The following is a 20013-nucleotide window of genomic DNA, read 5'->3' as shown; positions in this document are numbered from 1 at the left end:
TGTTTTTTTTATTTCTAGTATTGATGCTGATGGGACCCTGAGTGTTGACTGGAATGAATGGCGGGAGCACTTTCTCTTTAACCCAGCCACAGACATTCAAGAGATTATCCGATTCTGGAAGCATTCAACTGTGAGTATGTAGGGCCATTCTCTACTATAAACTGAAGTGAAAGTAAACTTGTTCAGGTGTAAAAGATATGAAATAGCCTTTTGAAACAGAGCTATGCCTGAGTGAAATGCATCATCCTCCTTGTAGGTGGCATAAAACAGCCACCTAAGCCAATCAAGCCAATGAGAAATCCTTCTACTCAATTTAACTGTTTGGGCTTTTGTACAGCATGTTCTTGGCTTGCAACAGGCTTACTTCACTTAATTACTGATATGTGTATAATGCAGACAAAATATTGACTTCAGAATTTAACATGTTAGAAATGATTGGAAATTAAGAGTTAAAAGTAACAAAGAAAAATGTGTGATATGTCAACAAAATTTTCAAACATATATAGAAAAATACATGATGGACGGTATTAAAAACTGAATGTAAAGTAAACATTTATTATAATGATTCCTCTTGAGGAAATTCAGTTACATTTTAAAACATTAGTGTATGTCATTTCTCAACTGTGACCAGGGCTAATGCCACAGTAAAGTTTGATGTTACTTTTGTGCTTTTAAGATAAAATTTAATTGTGATATTATATTACAATTTTGTCTAAAGCTTTAGGGCAAAAGGTCAATTTATAGTTAATTTTATGGATTCAGAATATTCAGACCCCTTCAATTTTTACATTTTTCTATATTGTAGCATTATACTAAAATTATTTCGATTTTTTCACCACATCAAGCAACACTCAATACTTCAGAATGTTAAAGTGGAAAAATAATTTTTTAAATTCTTGCATATTTTATTAAAGTAAAAAACTGAAACATCATGTTCATACAAGTATTTTGACCCCTTACTGTTGAAGCATCTTTGATAGCAATTGTAGCATGGAGTCTTCATGGGTATGACACAACAAACTTGGCACACCTGGATTTGAGGATTTTCTGCCATTCTTCTCGGCATATCCTCTCACGCTTTATCAGGTTGGATGGAGACAGTCGGTGAACAGCTGTTTTCAGGTCTCTCCAGAGATGTTCAATTGGGTTCAAGTCCAAACTCTGGCTAGGCAACTTAAGGAGATTCTCAGAGTTGTCCCTAAGCCATTCCTGTGTTGTCTTTGCCTGTTGCTTAGGGTAATTGTCTTACTGGAAGGTGAATCTTTGCTCTGTCTAAGGTCCAGAATACTTTGGAGCAGGTTTTCATTAAGGATATTCCTGTACTTTGCTCCATTCAGCACTCCCTCACCTCTGTCTAGTCTTCCTGTCCCTGCTGATGAAAACAACTCCACAACATGATGCTGCTACCATGTTTCCCCATTGGAATGGTACTGCCCAGGTAATGAGCAGTTCCTGGTTTTCTTCAGACATGACACTGGCCTTGGTCTCATCAGTCTAAAAATATATGCATACAGTAGAATATACTGTGATATACAGTACATTGTAACTGTGATCATTTTTTATTCTATTGTGATACACATTTTTGGCCATACCACCCACTTCTATGGTTGTCCTTCTGGAAGTTTCTTCCATCTCCTCACAGGTTCTGTGGAGCTTAGCCAGAATGACCATCAACTTCTTTGTCACCTCTCTGACCATTTTTTTAGAATAATTAGAAAGCCTTTATTGTCATTGTACCAGTACTGTACAATGAAGTTGTAAAAGCTACATCTGTGAATGGTGTGTGTACAACAAACAACGACAAACATATACTATATCGTGCATAACTAAACAAGGGGTGGAAATTCTCATTCACTAAAGTAATCAACGTACATACTGGAAGTAAAAATTATAACAGTTCTATCAGTTTTTAAAATTTAAAGTTCTGATGGCCTATGGATAAAAACTTATCTTCAGATCGTTTTGTTTTACTTTTAATTCTCTTGTACCACCTGCTGGAGGGCAGTATCTTGAACATTGAGTGACCAGGATGGGAATGGTCATTAATGATTTTCCTGGCTCTATGGAGGCAGTGTGCACTGGAGGTGCAGTATCTTCCAGGGCGGGCAGACAGCAGCCAATTGTTTTCTCTGCCGTGGATGCTTTACAGCCAACATACCATGTTGAAATACAGTATGCTAAAACACTCTTGATGGTTGAGTGGTAGAAGGTCAACAGCAGCTTCCCCTTCGTTTCTACTTTCTGGCGATGTCTCGGAAAATGCAGTCACTGTTGGGATGTTTTGACCCCCACCAGAGCATTTGCTGTCCAGGACAGGTCCTCAGAGATATAAGTTCCCAGAAACTTAAAAGAAGTGACCCTTTCCACCAGTTCCCTATTGATGTGGAGTAGGACTAGCTCTGCTGTGTGTCTCTGTCTCCTTAAGTCAATGACCATCTCTGATTAGTTTTGCTACAAACAAGGTGTACAAACATTGCTGATAAGAATGGGATGGAAATGAGCAACTCTTCATGTGTCATAACGGAGGGTCTGAATGCTTGTATCAATGTGATTTTTCAGTTCTTTACTTTTAATAAACATGCAAAAATGCCTAAAATCCGGTTTTCATCTTGGCATTCTGAGGTATTGAGTGTTGCTTTATGCTGGGAAAAAAATGAAATGATTTTAGCACAAGGTTACCTGGATTAGTGGATTGAAAAATGGGGTAATTTAGTCAAAAGTTTAAAAATATTTGCATGCTACTTTAGCTGACCTAAGTATTTTAATTGAAATATTAAGACTTTTTCTAAGAGTGATGTGTAGTAGTTTTTTAATAAATAAAACCTTAATTTTGTTATGAATATAACTCAGGTTTCAGTGTAAACTTTTTATTTTACATGTTTACTGAAACGTTGTAGTTTACATAGACTCCAAAAAAATATAAACCCTCTAGTGATGAAAAGTTTGGAAAAAATGTGAAAGTCTTTACAATATTTAGTCATTTTAGAGGAAGTTAAAATGTTCATGCAGTTTCCATTAATGAATAAGGCATAATAATTAGTGGTCCAAATTCAATTTAGGAAAGTGCTTTTGTATTAGAAATGAAAATGCAGACTTGCAGCCTTGTCATTCCTCTGCAGTGTTGCGCTATGCATAAAGCAGGGATCCTGAAAATCAATGTTCTTCTTCGTCTCAGTATGCCAGACATCAAAAGTATCATACCACCTTTTGCATTCTTTTTTATTTCTTTTATTTAACTACATTTTACTTTTAAGTGGTCATGTTTCCAAACTCTGCATTAGGTAGTGATGGAGTCCATCAATATTTGTGAAGGTCTTGAAATTTGTACAAAAGAGAATTCTAATAAGATTTATATAAAAATTAACAAAACACTAAACAGCATTATGAAAACATGTTATAAACGATACATAATTTTTGATTGATCTACTGTATGTGCTTGCTAGACAATCATTTCTAATTATTTGTCTGATTCTAATTATTTGTCTGATTGTCATGTGTAAATAGTTAATGTAGATGATCCAGTAGGGACAGAATATGACTGAATAAGATATGTTCTGTGTGAGCTGAGGCAGCCGTTCTCAAAAGTATTTTTCTAGGCTGATGAATGGGTTTTGAGCACACGGAGTTGTCCTTGCTGTATGTCTAATAACAGCAAACAGAAGGTTCACTTGTGTGCTGATGAGAATGTATAAGGTTTGATTTACTAGTTAGCTTTAATGTAATTTAAACCTTGGGCAGTTATTACTCAGAATGCTAAAACATACCAGATAATACTGAGCTTATTTTCAAGATGACTGCTAACACTGCCAAACTTGATTTGCCTTAGTATTCGTTACTTTAGCTTACTTTCCCTTAATTTATTATTTATTTAATGCATTTTTCATGAGTGTATGCTGATTTATTTAGAGAGATCAAGTCACATGCCTTGTTGTCACGCTCCTCCTTATATAAGATGGTGGTGACACACAGCAATTTATAAAACTAATTCTTACTAGACCACTTAGGGGTAATAAAAATCAATTTAGTGCTGCCCCTTTTAGCAATGTTATTTTTGAATAAAAAATTTGTTTGGCTTTGATTGTTGGTTCAGTTAGCTTTTGGGTCCTTAGACTCAAGCCTCTATTTTGACTGTGTTTTTTGCTAGTCCATGTAGTGTTTTTATCCCCTGGTTTTACATGTGTTAATTATTCTTGATATTAACACTATTAGAATACCCTGCATAAACAGAAGTCACGCTTATAACTTCTTAACCTTAGAGGAAGCATAATAAACACTAGTGATTAAACCAGGTTATATTTAACTTGATTAATTAATGATATGGAGAATATATATTCAGCTATAGGATTATTTTACCACATTAATTTACTGTGACATTAGAAGAACTATGTGATGGCATTAAACACAAAGTACATAAGGACTGAGTACTTGTTAACTAGTGGGTCTGCACAAAAAGACATTTTTTTGCAAGCTATCCAGTTTTGTTTGCAGTACAAAAAAGTATTAATTTGGTGATTTTTTTGATTATTTTAGTTTTAAATGTGGCCATTGTAATAGGGTAGATGGAGACCACTAAAATGTTTTCTAGCTTACAGTAAGTAAATAAAATAAATGTTTTTGATTTTTACTCCTCATTTTGAAGTTAACAAATGTCACAGTTTGCCTCTACAAGAATTAGGCAAATTAAGTAAATTATTTCTATGTTCATCAGTGTAAATAATCTTTTCTATTGGATTCAGGTTCTAGATATTGGAGACAGCCTAACCATTCCTGATGAATTCACAGAAGAGGAAAAGAAGACAGGAATGTGGTGGAAGCAGCTTGTGGCTGGAGGGATGGCAGGAGCTGTTTCAAGAACTGGGACTGCCCCTCTTGATCGAATTAAAGTCTTTATGCAGGTAAACGTTTTGAGCTCACAATGTTTTTGTATTCAACTGCCAAGAGGGGTTTTTGCATTTGGGTAAAATCTGAACTGCCTGTACTCTACAACCCTCCCTACCCACCTTTGGCTAAAGATTAAAAGAAGCCTAAACAATTCAAAATGCTTAATGACTTAAATAAAGGTATTTATGTCTTTGTCTGAAGCTGAAAATTAACAAAAATTAAAGCCTGGTTTTCTACACAATATAATGAAATGGAGAATAGAATTTCTGAAAGATTATTAAAAAATATACGTTATTGTCAAAATGTATATTTGCACTTGGGGTGTTAAAGTACAATAAAGTTGTTCAAACAATTTGTACAATGAATCAGCAATGTATAGATGTTTACATGGAATTTGCAATTTAATGTCAAATTGCAGCAGCTCAGAATTTGTAGGTTTAATTTTCAGCATATTTTTATGCATTCTGCTAAGCACTGGAAACTCATGTGGACCACACTGTACACCTGGAATATCTGCTGGCATGATAAGGGTATAGGCTTTTACCATACAATGCCATTTATTTAATGCTTTAGGCTTGCAAGTAATTACCATTGTAAAGCTAATCCACAGGGGGAAAAGATGCATGGATTCTGAACACGGGATTTGCTTATGTATTTTGGGAACGAAAACACTGTCTCATAAAAGTAGGTATAAAAAAGTTGAGGACCTTTAAGTAAAAGAAACTGAAACACATTGAACAAGTCTCATGACTGCTTGCTTAATATGCTTGTCTTATATTGCTAAAAAACAACTGCTACAGCAGAGAGTTTTTCTATAGTAAGGTCATTTCTTTCTCATCTGTATTCTTCCAAAATGTGTTTTGAGAAAGACGCTAACAGACAGGTTCTTATTTTGACCCAGTGCAAAATCTGGGAGAGAACTGAAACAAATCCTATAGACAAACCTGTCTTACATTCTCCTCTACTAAGGGATTTCACATACTTTGAAGTGTTCAACACTCTTGTACACCATTAAAAGGCATTTAAAAATGTGAAAGTTTTGACTGTAGTCACATTAAGTCACTAGAATATGACAGTGTATATTCAGATTAATCTATTAAAGAAATAACAGTGCTAAAACTGCATGAAAGCAGTCATGGGCTCCTGGATACACAGAGTCAGAGAGCTGCAACATTTCCTTTGTTAATGTGTCCGTACACCTCAGTATGTCATTCTCACTAAAGTATAACTTTGTTTGCTCATTGCCTGACTATAGCCTTGCTGTTGCTTCTGTGCCTGTGCTATAAAAGCCACCAGGCTGAGAACATTCATTGTATTCGCAAGTTCTCATTGTTCACGTCCTCTCGGTGCATGAAATGAGGAAGACCAATGAGGAGAGCTTCCACAAAGCATTGTACAATGGCCTCATAGAAGTTACGTTATTACAACACTTGATTTGACGAATTTGTGTGAATTACATTCATATTTTTCTTGTCAAATATTGTTTTATATATAATGCTAGTATGACTAGAGGGAGAGGCTGGGCCTCAAGTGCTGTTTCCTTTTTTATTTCCTAAGCAGTTTTTATCTTAAAAGTGGCTAAAGGTTTATATGATTTTTATTCATATCCCTAATTTGTATTATAAAATTAAATCTTAGTGCAATTTTTTGATGGTGGCTTACCTTTAACTGTAGTAAGTGCCTGTACTGTAAAACATGTATTACAAAGATTAAATGTTTTTTGTGTTGCTCAGTCTAAGTAGTGATTGAAAAACAAATCCTCTGCTTGCACCCCATTGCTTATTGCACTATAAGTGGCATGCTGACAGGTTAACACTCACACTTTTCCTCAAGACAAGTTTGCTAAATTTATTATAGGTTTAAAACAATGTATTTTCTATTGTTATGTTACATTTGCATTGATTTTAATTGTCATTGTTGTTTCACTAGGCATATTTACTTTGAATAATCAATTTTAAAGTGCATTCCATTTTTTGAAACCAATTATAAAATATTTTAATTTTTACTATTGTAGGTGCATGCATCAAAATCTAATAAAATGAGCATATCCAGTGGCCTCAAACAAATGGTTAAAGAAGGTGGAGTAACATCACTGTGGCGTGGTAATGGAGTTAATGTTATTAAGATTGCTCCTGAGACTGCCATTAAATTTTGGGCTTATGAACAGGTAACTTTTTCATTATTTCCTGATTATCCTTTTGATAAATGTTAGACTTGGAAGTATACAGCAGAATGCAGCTGAGCATCTTTAGTAGGCTTTTAAAGGAAATGCTAAATCGAGAAACTGAGGGATTCTGTATCAGATCACCATTACATTCTAAGGTAGCTACGCATAAATGGGATGTGATGATGCTTCATTTCAGAAGGCAATATTCTGGGCATCTAACAACATGCATAGACATTGCTGTTGATGGATGTATTCAGCTGACCCATAATTAATTCCTGTATTGTTTTGGCATCTCACTTACTGTCAGCATTCAGCTGCTCATTACAGTTAGGTTCACAGTACCACCATTTCCTTCTGGCACTTACGTTGACCTTGGGCCAACCATTAGAAAAGTCATTCCATGATGAAATTTTGCAGTCCATCTTGACTGTGGCATACAAAAGGGACTGTTCCTGGTAAACATTGATTAGTTGATAATGAAATCTCCAAAGGTGTTTTGCTGTCAATTTAGTAATGTAACACTGGAATTTGTAAGTTTTGGGCATCTCTGATGACATGGTTCTGAATGTAAGATGCATTCAATACCCATCCATCCATTCTTACATCTTCCAAAGCCAGAGCAGGTTTGCAGTGAAGCTGGAGCCTATCCCAGCAAACATTGAGCGCAAGGTAGGATAATCCCTGGACAAGATTACAGCCCATGTGGGTGAACACACACATACTGTACATCCAGGACCAGCTTAGCACGTCAAGTCCATTCAGCCAGCATGTCTTCGGACTATGGAAGGAAACCCATAACTCAAGGAGAACATATAAACTCCATGCATGGAGCACTTAGGACTTGAACCCTGGTCTCCCTGTTGCAAGGCAGCAGCACTACGTTTAATTGTATGTATTATTTAGCTATAATTTGAGCTTATAAGTAATTGGAAATAGAAAGGCCTGGTAGTTACGTCAAAACAAAAACTAATAATAGATGTAATATAGTATAGTTTTCACTTTTAAATTTTGAATCCTCTGTTTGTCCATTTTAGTAAATATACTATCTTTATACTGCGCTTGCTACCATGTGGTGTAGTGACACCATGGTGGCACAGCTATAGTGTAACTCCAGGAGATGGCGGTTGGAATTCTGGCCTGGTTACTATGAACATGTTCTCCCTGTGCTTGATTTTGTTTTTTTCTTCTGGTTTGTATGCTTTTTCTCTTCCTACAGACATGCATGTTAGGTCATTTTCCAGCATTTATATTACCTTGGGTTAAGGGATCTGCTAAAATGAATATAGCAATGGCTGCGCTGCAGATACTTAAAAAAAGGTGCCATTTAGTCCAAGAATCTGAAAACCTAAAACATTTTATTTTGAACAGAACTTCTTATAAGACCACTAATGGTGTTGCCTCTAGCTGTAATTATTTTTATGCATCACATTATGCCTATACATTATTAATATTTCTGTTGTCCTTTGTAGTGATGTGTAGGATTCTTTGCTTTCTATTTTTCATAATTGTACATTTCTTTACTTTCTTTTAGTACAAAAAGCTGATTACATCAGGTGATGGAAAGATCAAGCCCCATGAGAGGTTTATTGCTGGTTCCCTAGCTGGGGCCACTGCACAAACTATTATTTATCCCATGGAGGTAAGGCTTTATATATTTTGTTTTTTACTTTTTTATATTTTTATATATTTTTTTAATATCTTTTTTTCAGTGTTTTATATGTATTGGCATAGCAATGGAAACATTATGGCAAATCCAGTTTAAGCTCAGGAGTTTTTTATATTTAGGGTTTTTTCTCTGTTATGCCTTAATTACAAAATGACATCAAATTTATTCATTTATTTTTCTGAACCTAATAATTAAATTGCATGGCAGCGGGAAGCTAAGGACTATTCTAGTAGCAATATGCACAAATGAGAACTCGGTTTTGGATGGCCAAATAAAAACTCGCTCCCATACTCAATAATGGCAGGCCAGCTTAAAAACACCAGTTAACTTCGCAAATAACTGCAGTTTTAAGTAGTCATAATTTCTATTCTGTTCTATATATTGAAGCCTCTTCTAAGCAAATTGTAAAAATTCTCAGTTACTTATAATACATTTTAATGTAAACATGCTCAGAGAATCTTGGAATTGTTTGGGTTCTACTTGCACATAAATTGTAAGCGTCATCCTGAAAAACAAAAAAATACAAATGACATCATGTAAGCACTTGTACTGCTGAATCAATTTGCTCATGCTGACAACTCAACAGATACGACTCACTGAAAAAAAAGTCATTCAAACAAGAAAAATAAGTCTGTGAATCTCCCATCATTAACCCTCATTTGATGTACAGCGTATAAACTGTATAAAATCATTCACCGACCAAGCATTACAGAATAGAAATGTCTTATATAAAAGCTACAGTTAGGCACTTGTCTTATAGTAAACGTTGGAGTTGAACTTCTTAAAATTTCTGAATCGCAGTAAAGATGCCTCTGTCCACTAGATGACCACTAACCCTGGTGACAGCATAGAAAGCCTGAATATGACACACACAGTTTGCCAGCATGTTATCTCAAAATCAACTACTCTGGCAAACGTAAACTATGATTGCCTATTTAAATTTAACTGACAAGAGTAGAGCAGCAAGAAACTGAAGACAAAACAACTTCACTTTTCATATATTCACAAGCTCGTCTCTGCGTGAGCTACACCAATGGTTTTCAAGCAAAGCAAAAGAAAGCTAATATGCTCTTTTTTTAATCACAGGTTCTACACTCACCATGATTAACTTTTATCAGTATTTGAGAACCGAACAGTGGTCAGCACATTTTACATGTATTTTAAAAAATATATTTTAAATATACTTTATATAATATACTTTATATTCAGATATAATATTAAATATTCTGTGTAATTATTGGTTAAAAGCCATTTTACAAACATCAGTCATCATCTCAGAAAGACTCAGTGTAACGGTTAGATCATATACCTCTGTGTCTATGTGTCATATACTGTGCATTCAAAAGTTAGTTTGGAGAGTGCCAAGACACTTGAAATCCATTTCCACTATTAAAACAGTAGTATGGATTGACTTAACTGTTTCTCTTATTTTGTATTACTGATTGACATTTTTGCCTATAAGGATGTGATTTCAATTTTAAGTTCAGTCGGATTAAAAAGGGAATCAACTTTCGGCCCACATTATCCTTTTATCCCAGTAAGCCATAATGGGCAGGTCTAGTGAACAGGAGGAAGTGACATCATTTGTTGTCAACTGATGTCTTCTTATCCTGTCTAGGAAGAAAAGTAAAAAAGCATGTATAGATCATGTCATTTTCTCCCCTTCCTCTTACTTTGTGCCTTTATAAGAGCTGCTGCAAAACTTTTACAAGGCTTACATGTGAGATATTATGTAATGTGCATTTTGTTTAATTGTAACTAATGTATGGATTTTGAGTGCAAAATGATTTTTATTAACATTCTAAAAGTGAAACATAAGCATACATTACACACACACACGTTAGGTTTTTTACTTTCAGTGTATTTTTGTCAATAATACACCCTGTTGTTAAATGTTCTGTACTGAACCTTCTAAACAAGAACATCATAAAATGTATTTTACAATGTTTTTCCATAGTTTTGAAAGGATAGGTGGATCCATATTTATACTGTTTTGACGCAATGTGGATTTTTGAAAAAAAATCTTTTGTCTTTCTCTTATAGGTCATGAAGACTAGATTAACTCTCAGGAAAACTGGCCAGTATTCAGGCATGTTTGACTGTGCTAAAAAGATTCTGAGGAGAGAGGGTGTAAAAGCCTTTTATAAAGGCTACATTCCCAACATTTTGGGCATTATACCTTATGCAGGCATCGATCTGGCAATTTATGAGGTATGAATTATATCTTATCCAGTCTGATCTACATTATATAAGAATACTGTACATCTATTGATTCTTTGTAGCTAATACCTTTCAGTTGTTTTACAATTTATAGTACATCTTAGTTTTACTACTTGTAATTTATCCATTTTACTGTAAAGTTTTTCTTTCTCTTTAGGGATTGAAGAATAAATGGCTGACACATTATGCTAAAGATTCGGCAAATCCTGGTGTTTTAGTTCTTCTGGGTTGTGGTACTGTTTCTAGCACTTGTGGCCAGCTTGCCAGTTATCCCCTTGCTTTGATCAGAACTCGTATGCAAGCACAAGGTAAGCTTCAAAATCTAAACTATCATCTTTTTTTTCTTGGTGTCTTTAAGATTGCTTTATTTTTGAAGATCAACACTTAGTCATCACTTAAATCGAACCATATACATGTATAACCAGTTATATGTACATATTACAACTCGGGCAGTCAAAAAATATCATTTGCTGTTATGTGCTTTCAGGAATCTGACTTTTAATGACATTTGAAATGATATTGTGTACAGATTCAGAATTCATCGGCCCTATTCCAGAAAAGATAGGCATGAATAGCCACATGAAATGTCTTCTTTTATTCTGATTTTTTCGTGCCTCTTTCTTATCATGTCTGCTTGTACTGATTAACTTGACTTTGCAGCACTCTGTAAAACGTGTACATGATAAAGGCCCCAAACAAGCAGCTGAAGACTAATTGATGCTTCCTGTGTTTATGATATACTGTTACTAAGGTCTCTATTGCTGATAGCAATTATCTTGGCTGCATATTTGGAGCAGATTATTACAAAGGTTGTCCGAAATAAAAGGGTGAAAAAAGTACCAGATTTTATTTTCCTTCAGGTTATATACATTAAAAGCTTTATGATCTGTAAAATCTATTGAGCATAGCACCTAGTAGTCGTAGTAGGTAGTAGTAATACAGTTAATTTCTTACTAGCACGTCTGATTACCTTTTAATAGGTGTACCGTATACAGGTCAAATACCTATGTAACACATTTTTCACAATAACAAATACTTATTGTATATTGTATTCGGACAAACATTTCTTACAATATCATGTTAAATGGATTTCACTTTAACAAAATGAAAATGTCAGTATAGCAAACTTTTTTCGACCAAAACTGTCCACCGAAGATGATAATGCAATGCAAAAAATACTTAATCCCGCATCTACACTTTCTTGGATTTTTGGGAAACCTGCAACAGGCTGTCTCTTTCTTGTTACACCAAAAGAAAGTACTAGCCTGTTGTGAAATTTGTGGTCTCTGGCAGCCTCGGTGAGGCTCGGCATGAGTGTAGACGAGACATTATACACATAGTCAAATTAGTTGTGTCCTGTGCAAATACTGTACTGTTCTAGTTTCATAGCACTTGTCAAAGTTTTCTTTACCATGAACAAACAAAAGTGAGAAATGGTGTCAGTTTACACTGAAGAAAAATGAACAACCCTGGAAAAAGTTGATTCTGGAATAAAGAAGAGGCAAAAAATAACAATAAATAAATAGATGACAAAGTTAAAGATCAGATGGTGGGACCTGAGCAGAGACAAATTAGAAGTGCGTTTGTATTTCTATAAAAAAAAATGACATTTAACATCCGCCCTGTGGTGAGCTGGCGCCCTGCCCGGGGTTTGTTTCCTGCCTTGTGCCCTCTGTTGGCTGGGATTGGCTCAAGCAGACCCCCGTGACTCTGTAGTTAGGATATAGCGGCTTGGATAATGGATGGATGGATGGACATTTAACATCTCATTTTCAAATAAAATATTTTTTGAGTTTAAGAACAAGCTTAGGTCACAGAGTTAGTTGCACAAGAGACAGAATGGTGAGTCCAGGTTGGGTGTTAAATGTTCTAAACGTTGTGCAATAAGCATATCACACGGTGAAATGAGATGGCAAATCATTGATGACCCCGGTCACAATAGTATACCATACGTATTTTCGTCATAGTCATTATAATGAAATTTCCTTTATAACAAAATATTTTTATGGTTTCATGAATTTCGTTACAACAGGATTCTGCCTGTATAAATTAATGGATGGAAGATAGCAAGACAGTTAAGTTTGCAGATGATACTAAACTTTAGAGTCAGGAAAATCATTACAGATGAACCTGGACATAATTTAGACTTTGTGGTAAATAAAATGTAATAAAAGTAAATGTACATGTAGTAGGGCTGCATAAATAATCATATATTCTTCGTGATTACAGTTACAAGTGCATCGATATACCAGTTGTGGAAAGTGACAATTTCTGCTTTCTACTCCTGATTTCTCACAGATTAAGCTTTCCCAGTTACAAACTGCTCTAAACAGCAAGTGAGCGTTGTGATCAGGCACAGACACATTCACTAAGCACGAGTGCACTGGCGAACTATATAATAATCGCAAAACACATTTTTGGGAGTCTGATTCAAACAACATCTTTTATAAAGTGTGCTAATATTTCTTTTCTGTTTGCAGCAGCTTCCAGAATAATTAAGAACTAAAAGTAATATTGAGCCTAGACCACCTGATATTTCTATAGCAAAATAAAGAAAACTATGCTTTTTGCAGTTATGTAAAATTCAACCACATAGTCCAGTATGAAGAGTGCGTAAAACATAAGCAAGCAACATCAAGTCCCAGTAAGATTAGGTCCATGACACATTTAACCACCATTATCCGTGTCTGCTATAACGCATGTCTGTTTATAGCAGGCTATTGAAAGCAAAACAACAGTGTTTCTTTATATTTATTAAAAGCAAGACTCTGATTAAAAGTAGGTTTTAAAAAACATGATCAACACTCGGTAAGAGAAGTCATCCCCTCTAATTCGTCCAAGTTTATGTGGCCTGCAGAGGGCAACAGTGAGCCCCAAAACCCTGGACACAAATACACCACAACAATTCCAGTTCAAACTAGTGTTTGATTTTCAGGCAATATTTTCAATCAGGTCTTTATTGACAAATATGGCACGGTACAATTCCTTTCTCTTTTCACCATCTCCACACCTCCCAGGCAAGCTTTGCTCTTCCTCCACACCTGACTGACGTGGAGCGACTTTCCTTTATACTGGACCTGGGATTACTTCCAGTGCCATCACCGTATTCCAGGAATCACTACCAGGCAAGGTGGAACCTCCATAAAATGTGAAAGTCTCCTTTCCACAGCACCCCCTGGTGACTCCCAAGAAACCCAGCAGGGCCACCCATTGGGACTACAACTCCCATGCACCCTTGCAGGTGTGCACATGGGAGATCCACCAGAGGGATGCTGCCACCTATCACCGTGGGAGAGCACATGGCCCAGTGAGACTGCCTCCCTTCCTCCCTTCATCCATCCATTATAAATGCTTCCCAGCAAGGCAAGGAACCATCTGTTCTCATTGACATGCTAGCCTGTTGGTGTCCAACGTGACATTAATGTAGCATTTACTTTATTCCAGGTGTCGAAACAAGAATCTAAATGCATCTGAAACAGGTAGCACTTTATGCAGCTACAACTGATTTGTGGTTGAGTTACAACTATGGAAGCAAGCCTGAGCATTGCAGTTCATTATATTAATGAGGAATATACTGCATGCTGAAAAGCAGATACTAAGAGTGCTGCCTCTTTAAATGAGCGTGCCTTACGTTAGAATATTTTCTTGAAGAATGGGAACGCCACTGCTCAAGAACTGAGTCTGATAGTAGCATGTAACAGTGTTTTACTTTCAAAATACTTGAACTTGCGATATGTTCACATTGTTACATTCTTCACAAACATTGGATATACTATTTGAAAAACTATTTGCCCCCTTCCTGATTTCTTATTCTTTTGCATGTTTGTCACAAAAAATGTTTCTGATCATCAAACACATTTAACCATTAGTCAAATATAACACAAGTAAACACAAAATGCAGTTTTTAAATGATGGTTTCCATTATTTAGGAGAAAACAGTTGTCGATCATTGATCCATGCCTTCCATGTTTCTGACTTTGGAGGGATCAGAAAATGATACATTTTGTCACATGTTCCTATTATATTTATATATGATAAATTTTACTTGTGGTAAGGCAGCATTTTCTATTTATTTGTGCAAATTCTCACATAAATACTGAATTCAATCAAAACAAAGCGAACCATGTGACACTGTGATTTTATCTTTTGAGAGAGAAACCACGTCCAGGGAGTTGAAGGAGTGTAGGAAAACTACAAGTGCTGAGGTAGCTTGCAGAGCTGGTTTTCTCTTACAGTGGCTGAAGCATAGTATTTCTGTTTTTGTGTTCAGAAAACACAGTGGCCATAGCTGTTTTACAGGTGTGTCTAATCACAAGAAGCAGATCAATACTTGACAACCTTCTTGGTTTAAAACATGGTTATTAGTTTGTAGCTTTTCTTCCATGCCCTATAGTCTATTATTATTAGATTCAATTTATAGAGCAAGCTTAACTATAGAAGACAATTTTACAGAAGGCATTATATATGTTTGTAAAGAAATACATTTGACTTGAGAAATACCAAAGTTATCCTTTAAATCAAATAAAATTTCTGTGTTCAGTTTTGGATTTGTTTACTGTTTTAGTTTTACTTTGGAGGTTAATTGAACATTTGTACTTTATATATTTTCCTCTTTTACTGCTCTGGTGTGAAATGCCAGTTGCAAGGCAGCAGGCTGTACCCATGTATAGGAGGAGATTGTGTGTTTTCTTTAGTAGCATTTCTTTTCTTTTCTGGGGAAGAACACAGTGGCCATACTGCAGTTTTGAGTGAATATTTCATTGGATTACCTGTTATTATGTAGCTGTTATGCCCTAAAATATTATTTTAGAATGAAAAAAGACAGTGTATAGAAGAAATTAAGAAGGCAGTTAGGTTATACAGCCCAGTACACGGCACACGAGTTTAGGGCGATTCTTCTTATGCTATACATACCAGTGAGCTCTCACCTGCTGCTAGTGCTCTGTGTAGTTTTAGCCTCCATGTTACAATAGTAGCACTAAAGAGAGTCCAGTGCTGAGGTATGAGCTATGAGGAGAGATTGTTGGGCCTTTATAAGTTAGCAAATGGAGATTAAGAGGGCACACGACTAAAGTGTTTAAAAGGGAAGGGAATTAGTATAGTGGATCCAAGCTGTTACTTTAATATGAGTTCTTCCTTAAGAACATGGTGAAAATTTCCTGTGGGTAGATTTCTTTTGGCCGGCACAGTGGGTAGCGCTGCTGCCTCGCAGTTAGGAGACCTGGGTTCGCTTCCCAGGTCCTCCCTGCATGGAGCTTGCATGTTCTCCCCGTGTCTGCATGGGAATTTTCTGGGTACTCCAGTTTCCTCCCACAGTCCAAAGACATGCAGGCCATCCGACATTGTCCCTAGTGTGTGCTTAATGTGTGGGTGTGTGCCCTGCGGTGGGCTGGCGCCCTGCCCGGGGTTTGTTTCCTGCCTTGCACCCTGTGCTGGTTGGGATTGGCTCCAGCAGACCCCCATGACCCTGTACTTAGGATATAGTGGGTTGGATAATGGATGGATTTCTTTTTGTTTTTTTATTTTATTTGAAGTAAGTAACATTGCATAGAATTAAGTTAAACTTAGACAACAAATGACTTTATAGTCAACCTAGAAAAAGAAAGAAGATAAGGGGAAAAAGTTAAAAAAAAAAAGAGAGGAGAGCCAGCAGCATGGGCAAAATTGGTTAGAAAAGAAGAAAAAAAAAGGGAAAAATGTCCTTTTCTTCCCCAATATAAATGCTTAATTTAAAATTGGATTCATTACATTTTGCCATATTTTTAAAAAGTTTTGAATTTCATTTTTTTCCCGATTTCAAATAGGATAGAACAGGGTGGGCAGAGTCATTCCTGGAGGGCCGCAGTGGCTGCAGGTTTTTGTTTCCACCCGTTTGCTGAATAAGAAGCACTTATTGCTCAAGTAACACTTTAGTTGTCTCGCGAGTTAAGATTTTGAACCCTCTCTGCACATTTTAGTCTCCAACAGCCGTATTTGCGGTTTTTAATTGCTCCTCATTAGCAGAAAGATGCAAATGACAAAAAAAAAAAAAATGGGCATTTCTCCATTTAGCACTAACAAGCCATGAAATTAAATTATTGGCAAGGATTGTTTTCTAATTAAGCAGCTTGGTTGGAGCAAAAACCTGCAGCCACTGCGGCCCTCCAGGGCTGACTTTGCCCACCCCTGCGATAGAACGTCACTTACCCACTGACTTATAAAGGGTGGGTTGGGAATTTTCCAGTTAAGCAAGGTAAGTCTGCGTGCTAGTAGTTTGGTAAAGGCCATTACAATCAGTTTGTCCTTCTCCACTTCAAACCCATCTGGGAATACACCAACGTATTATTGGGTAGATTTCACACAAACACCATGGGATACGTTACCAGCTAGTATGGTAGACAGTTGGACTTGAGGGACCTTCACAAGTTGACTTGATGTTGTTTTGGATTGGCCAGCTACGTTGGCGTCTTCTCATCCAGGTGTCTGTAATGCTTTAAGGCCATGAGACACGAAGGAAACTTTCAGACATGGCGAACAAGTGATGTCAAATGTTAATGAAAAACACTGTGCCTCGTCCTGCTTATTTTACAGCGCAGGGAAATAGGAAGCATCTTTTGTTTCAGCAGCACCATAAGGAAAATACGACCCTCGACTCCAATTTGTTACAAGTTTCTAATTACTAGCCAAACAGAACTCTGTGATCCATTTTGAAAACACTGAATATGGAAGTACATAAACAGCGGTAACTGTACAAGGGCTTTTCTTTTTTCTGTGATATTTTAAATTAAAAAAATTGAAGTTTGTTTTTTTTTTTTTTTGTTTTTTTCAGCATCCGTAGAAGGAGCACCTCAACTTTCCATGGTCAGCCTCACAAAGAAAATCATAGTAAAGGACGGCTTTTTTGGACTTTACCGAGGAATAGCTCCCAATTTTCTGAAGGTTATTCCTGCAGTAAGCATTAGCTATGTCGTGTATGAATACATGAAGACTGGTTTGGGGATTTCAAAATAAAGCCAAAGAGTACTGTAGTTTACAATCAACAAACAGACAGGCACTTGCAGGAAGATCAGCAGAATGTTGGTTTTTATGTCTAAAATAATTCGTTTATTTTGTGCCATTGATTATTTTGAAAGACAGTTGACATCTTGGCAAGCTGACTTATTTTTTTACAGAAGTAAACTGTTTTTAGGTTATAATCATAAAACAATACCTCGGTGCTGTGCTAGACACTCTGTAAAGAGCTCGGGTATATATTTTATATGTTATTTTTTTATACCATTTATGTGAACTTGACTATGCTTAGGTTTGTTATCAGTTTCAGGTTTGATTTCTATAGCGTGGCACTATATGAACTTACAGTAACAGCATCTCTAGCTTTCAGTCCTCACAGTGCATGCTTGTGCTCTTTTCCTTTATTTCTTAATTAATCACACTATTTGTTTAATTAAAATGACAGTTTTTGGGATTCAGACATGTCCCCTGTCCTATTTCTGAGCCAGCAGCATTGGCTGCAGAGTAGGCCCAAACCTCAGCCGTTACAGACGCCCTCATAAGCAAAACTCACTTGCTCAAACTGAATTTCCAGTTGCCCAAACACACACAAAAGAAACAACACGAGGATACTAGGAAAACGAAACCAAATCCACACAAATGGTCACAAATACAAAAGTGGGTCTTTACAGGTGTGGGCTGCTGTGCTACTGTACTGTCCGTTACTCTTCATCGACTTTGACAGCCCACCGTTTTGAGCCAGCGACTCTGACCAGAAGTTTAAGGCAAATAAACCTGTTGAGTGATCGATAGAAAGCTGGCCTTGAAGTAAGAAAGAAAAATCTTTATTTATTAGCCAACCTTTACTCTATATAGTGCCATCTCGGATACCTAGGACAATTTATATATATATATATTAGAAAAAGTGCAAGTAGTTTAGGGATTGGACAACCAGCCTTGTGGTTTTTGGTTCAGTGCTTTCTAAAAGAAGTTGATGTTGGGCTTGACCAGAACCTGGACTGGGAAATGCTTCTGTAAAATCATCCTTGGCCCGCTTTTAAGTGTCTGCATACTTCAAAAACACTGGAAAAAAGTAACTCTTTATTGTCTAATGGAGATTATGAAGGCTTTCGTAAAGTGCCACGCACATTAACTTCGGGCTGTGTATGTGAACAAGTGACTGGAATGGCTGTTCTATGTTTTTTGGTTACTAAACAACAACAATATTAGAAAAGAGTTATTCTTGCAGAAATCTGTGAAGTAGGATTGCTTTTTTGTGTGACGTTTTTCATTTTAGACATTATTTTGTAAATTTTCCTCAACTCCTGCAAAATACTGAAGAATGGTATTTTATTCAGTGAAATTTGAGATAGCTGTACCATCAAGTTAAGGGTTGTAGAAAGAATACGTTATCAAAATTCACCATACTTTGGTGTTTTCTCTGCCTGCCTTTTAGGTCTGCATTGTTTTAATAGTCCTCTATTAATTATGAATCCTAATACAATGGAGGACGGCACATATAAAATCTGTTCTATTAGTGTGTGCCTGTGCATCTTCTGAGGGCTTCACTGTTTATACTGTGTGTGTGTGTGTTTATGGATAGATGTATAAAACTTAGAGTTTCCATTACGTCTTGCATACTCAGTTTGTTGCTAAACTCAGGATAAATATGCCAAAAATATGTATGCTGCATGTATTTTTAATTTTTATCAAATTCTATTTGGGAAGACACTGAAAAAACATGAATCAAATGAACTGCTGTGGAGTTGGATACTGAGAATCAAATGTAAGTAACAATTGTAATGATATCCATGTAGCCTGAGACCTGCTATACACAACAGTTGCCTTAATGTTTTCCATCCTAGTTAAACACATTTTACACCACACCAAAGATTTGCCTTTTCTTGAGGTGACAATAAGGGTGCCTCACTTCAGATTTCTAGTAGTACTTCACATTTTTATAATCTATCAGCATAAATCTTTGATGTCTGTCCACAATTCAGTTTAGTTTTTATTTTTTTTGGTGAAACTGTATTCAGTGCTAAGCACACTGTTAAAAACACAACACAAAATGACCTATCTACCTACCACAAAAATACATACATACTGT

The 20013-nt window shown here is 36.2% G+C and overlaps 1 protein-coding gene across 3 annotated transcripts in view; it reads left to right on the top strand.

The window, feature by feature from the left end:
* The window catches only part of LOC120515103 (calcium-binding mitochondrial carrier protein SCaMC-1-like), a 46324-nt gene extending 26311 nt beyond the window's left edge, over nt 1-20013 (top strand). For all 3 annotated transcript variants that reach the window (XM_039735832.1, XM_039735833.1, XM_039735831.1), the window contains exons 5-11: nt 19-130; nt 4737-4895; nt 6896-7048; nt 8580-8687; nt 10758-10925; nt 11092-11242; nt 17743-20013. In XM_039735832.1, the coding sequence (XP_039591766.1) occupies nt 19-130; nt 4737-4895; nt 6896-7048; nt 8580-8687; nt 10758-10925; nt 11092-11242; nt 17743-17924 (1033 nt within the window). In that variant the 3' untranslated portion in view covers nt 17925-20013. The remainder of the gene's footprint in view (nt 1-18; nt 131-4736; nt 4896-6895; nt 7049-8579; nt 8688-10757; nt 10926-11091; nt 11243-17742) is intronic.

This window comes from Polypterus senegalus, chromosome 14 (assembly GCF_016835505.1).
Source record: "Polypterus senegalus isolate Bchr_013 chromosome 14, ASM1683550v1, whole genome shotgun sequence".
In the NCBI taxonomy this organism is placed as follows: Eukaryota; Metazoa; Chordata; class Cladistia; order Polypteriformes; family Polypteridae; genus Polypterus; species Polypterus senegalus.
This window is presented reverse-complemented; position numbering and strand designations above follow the sequence as displayed.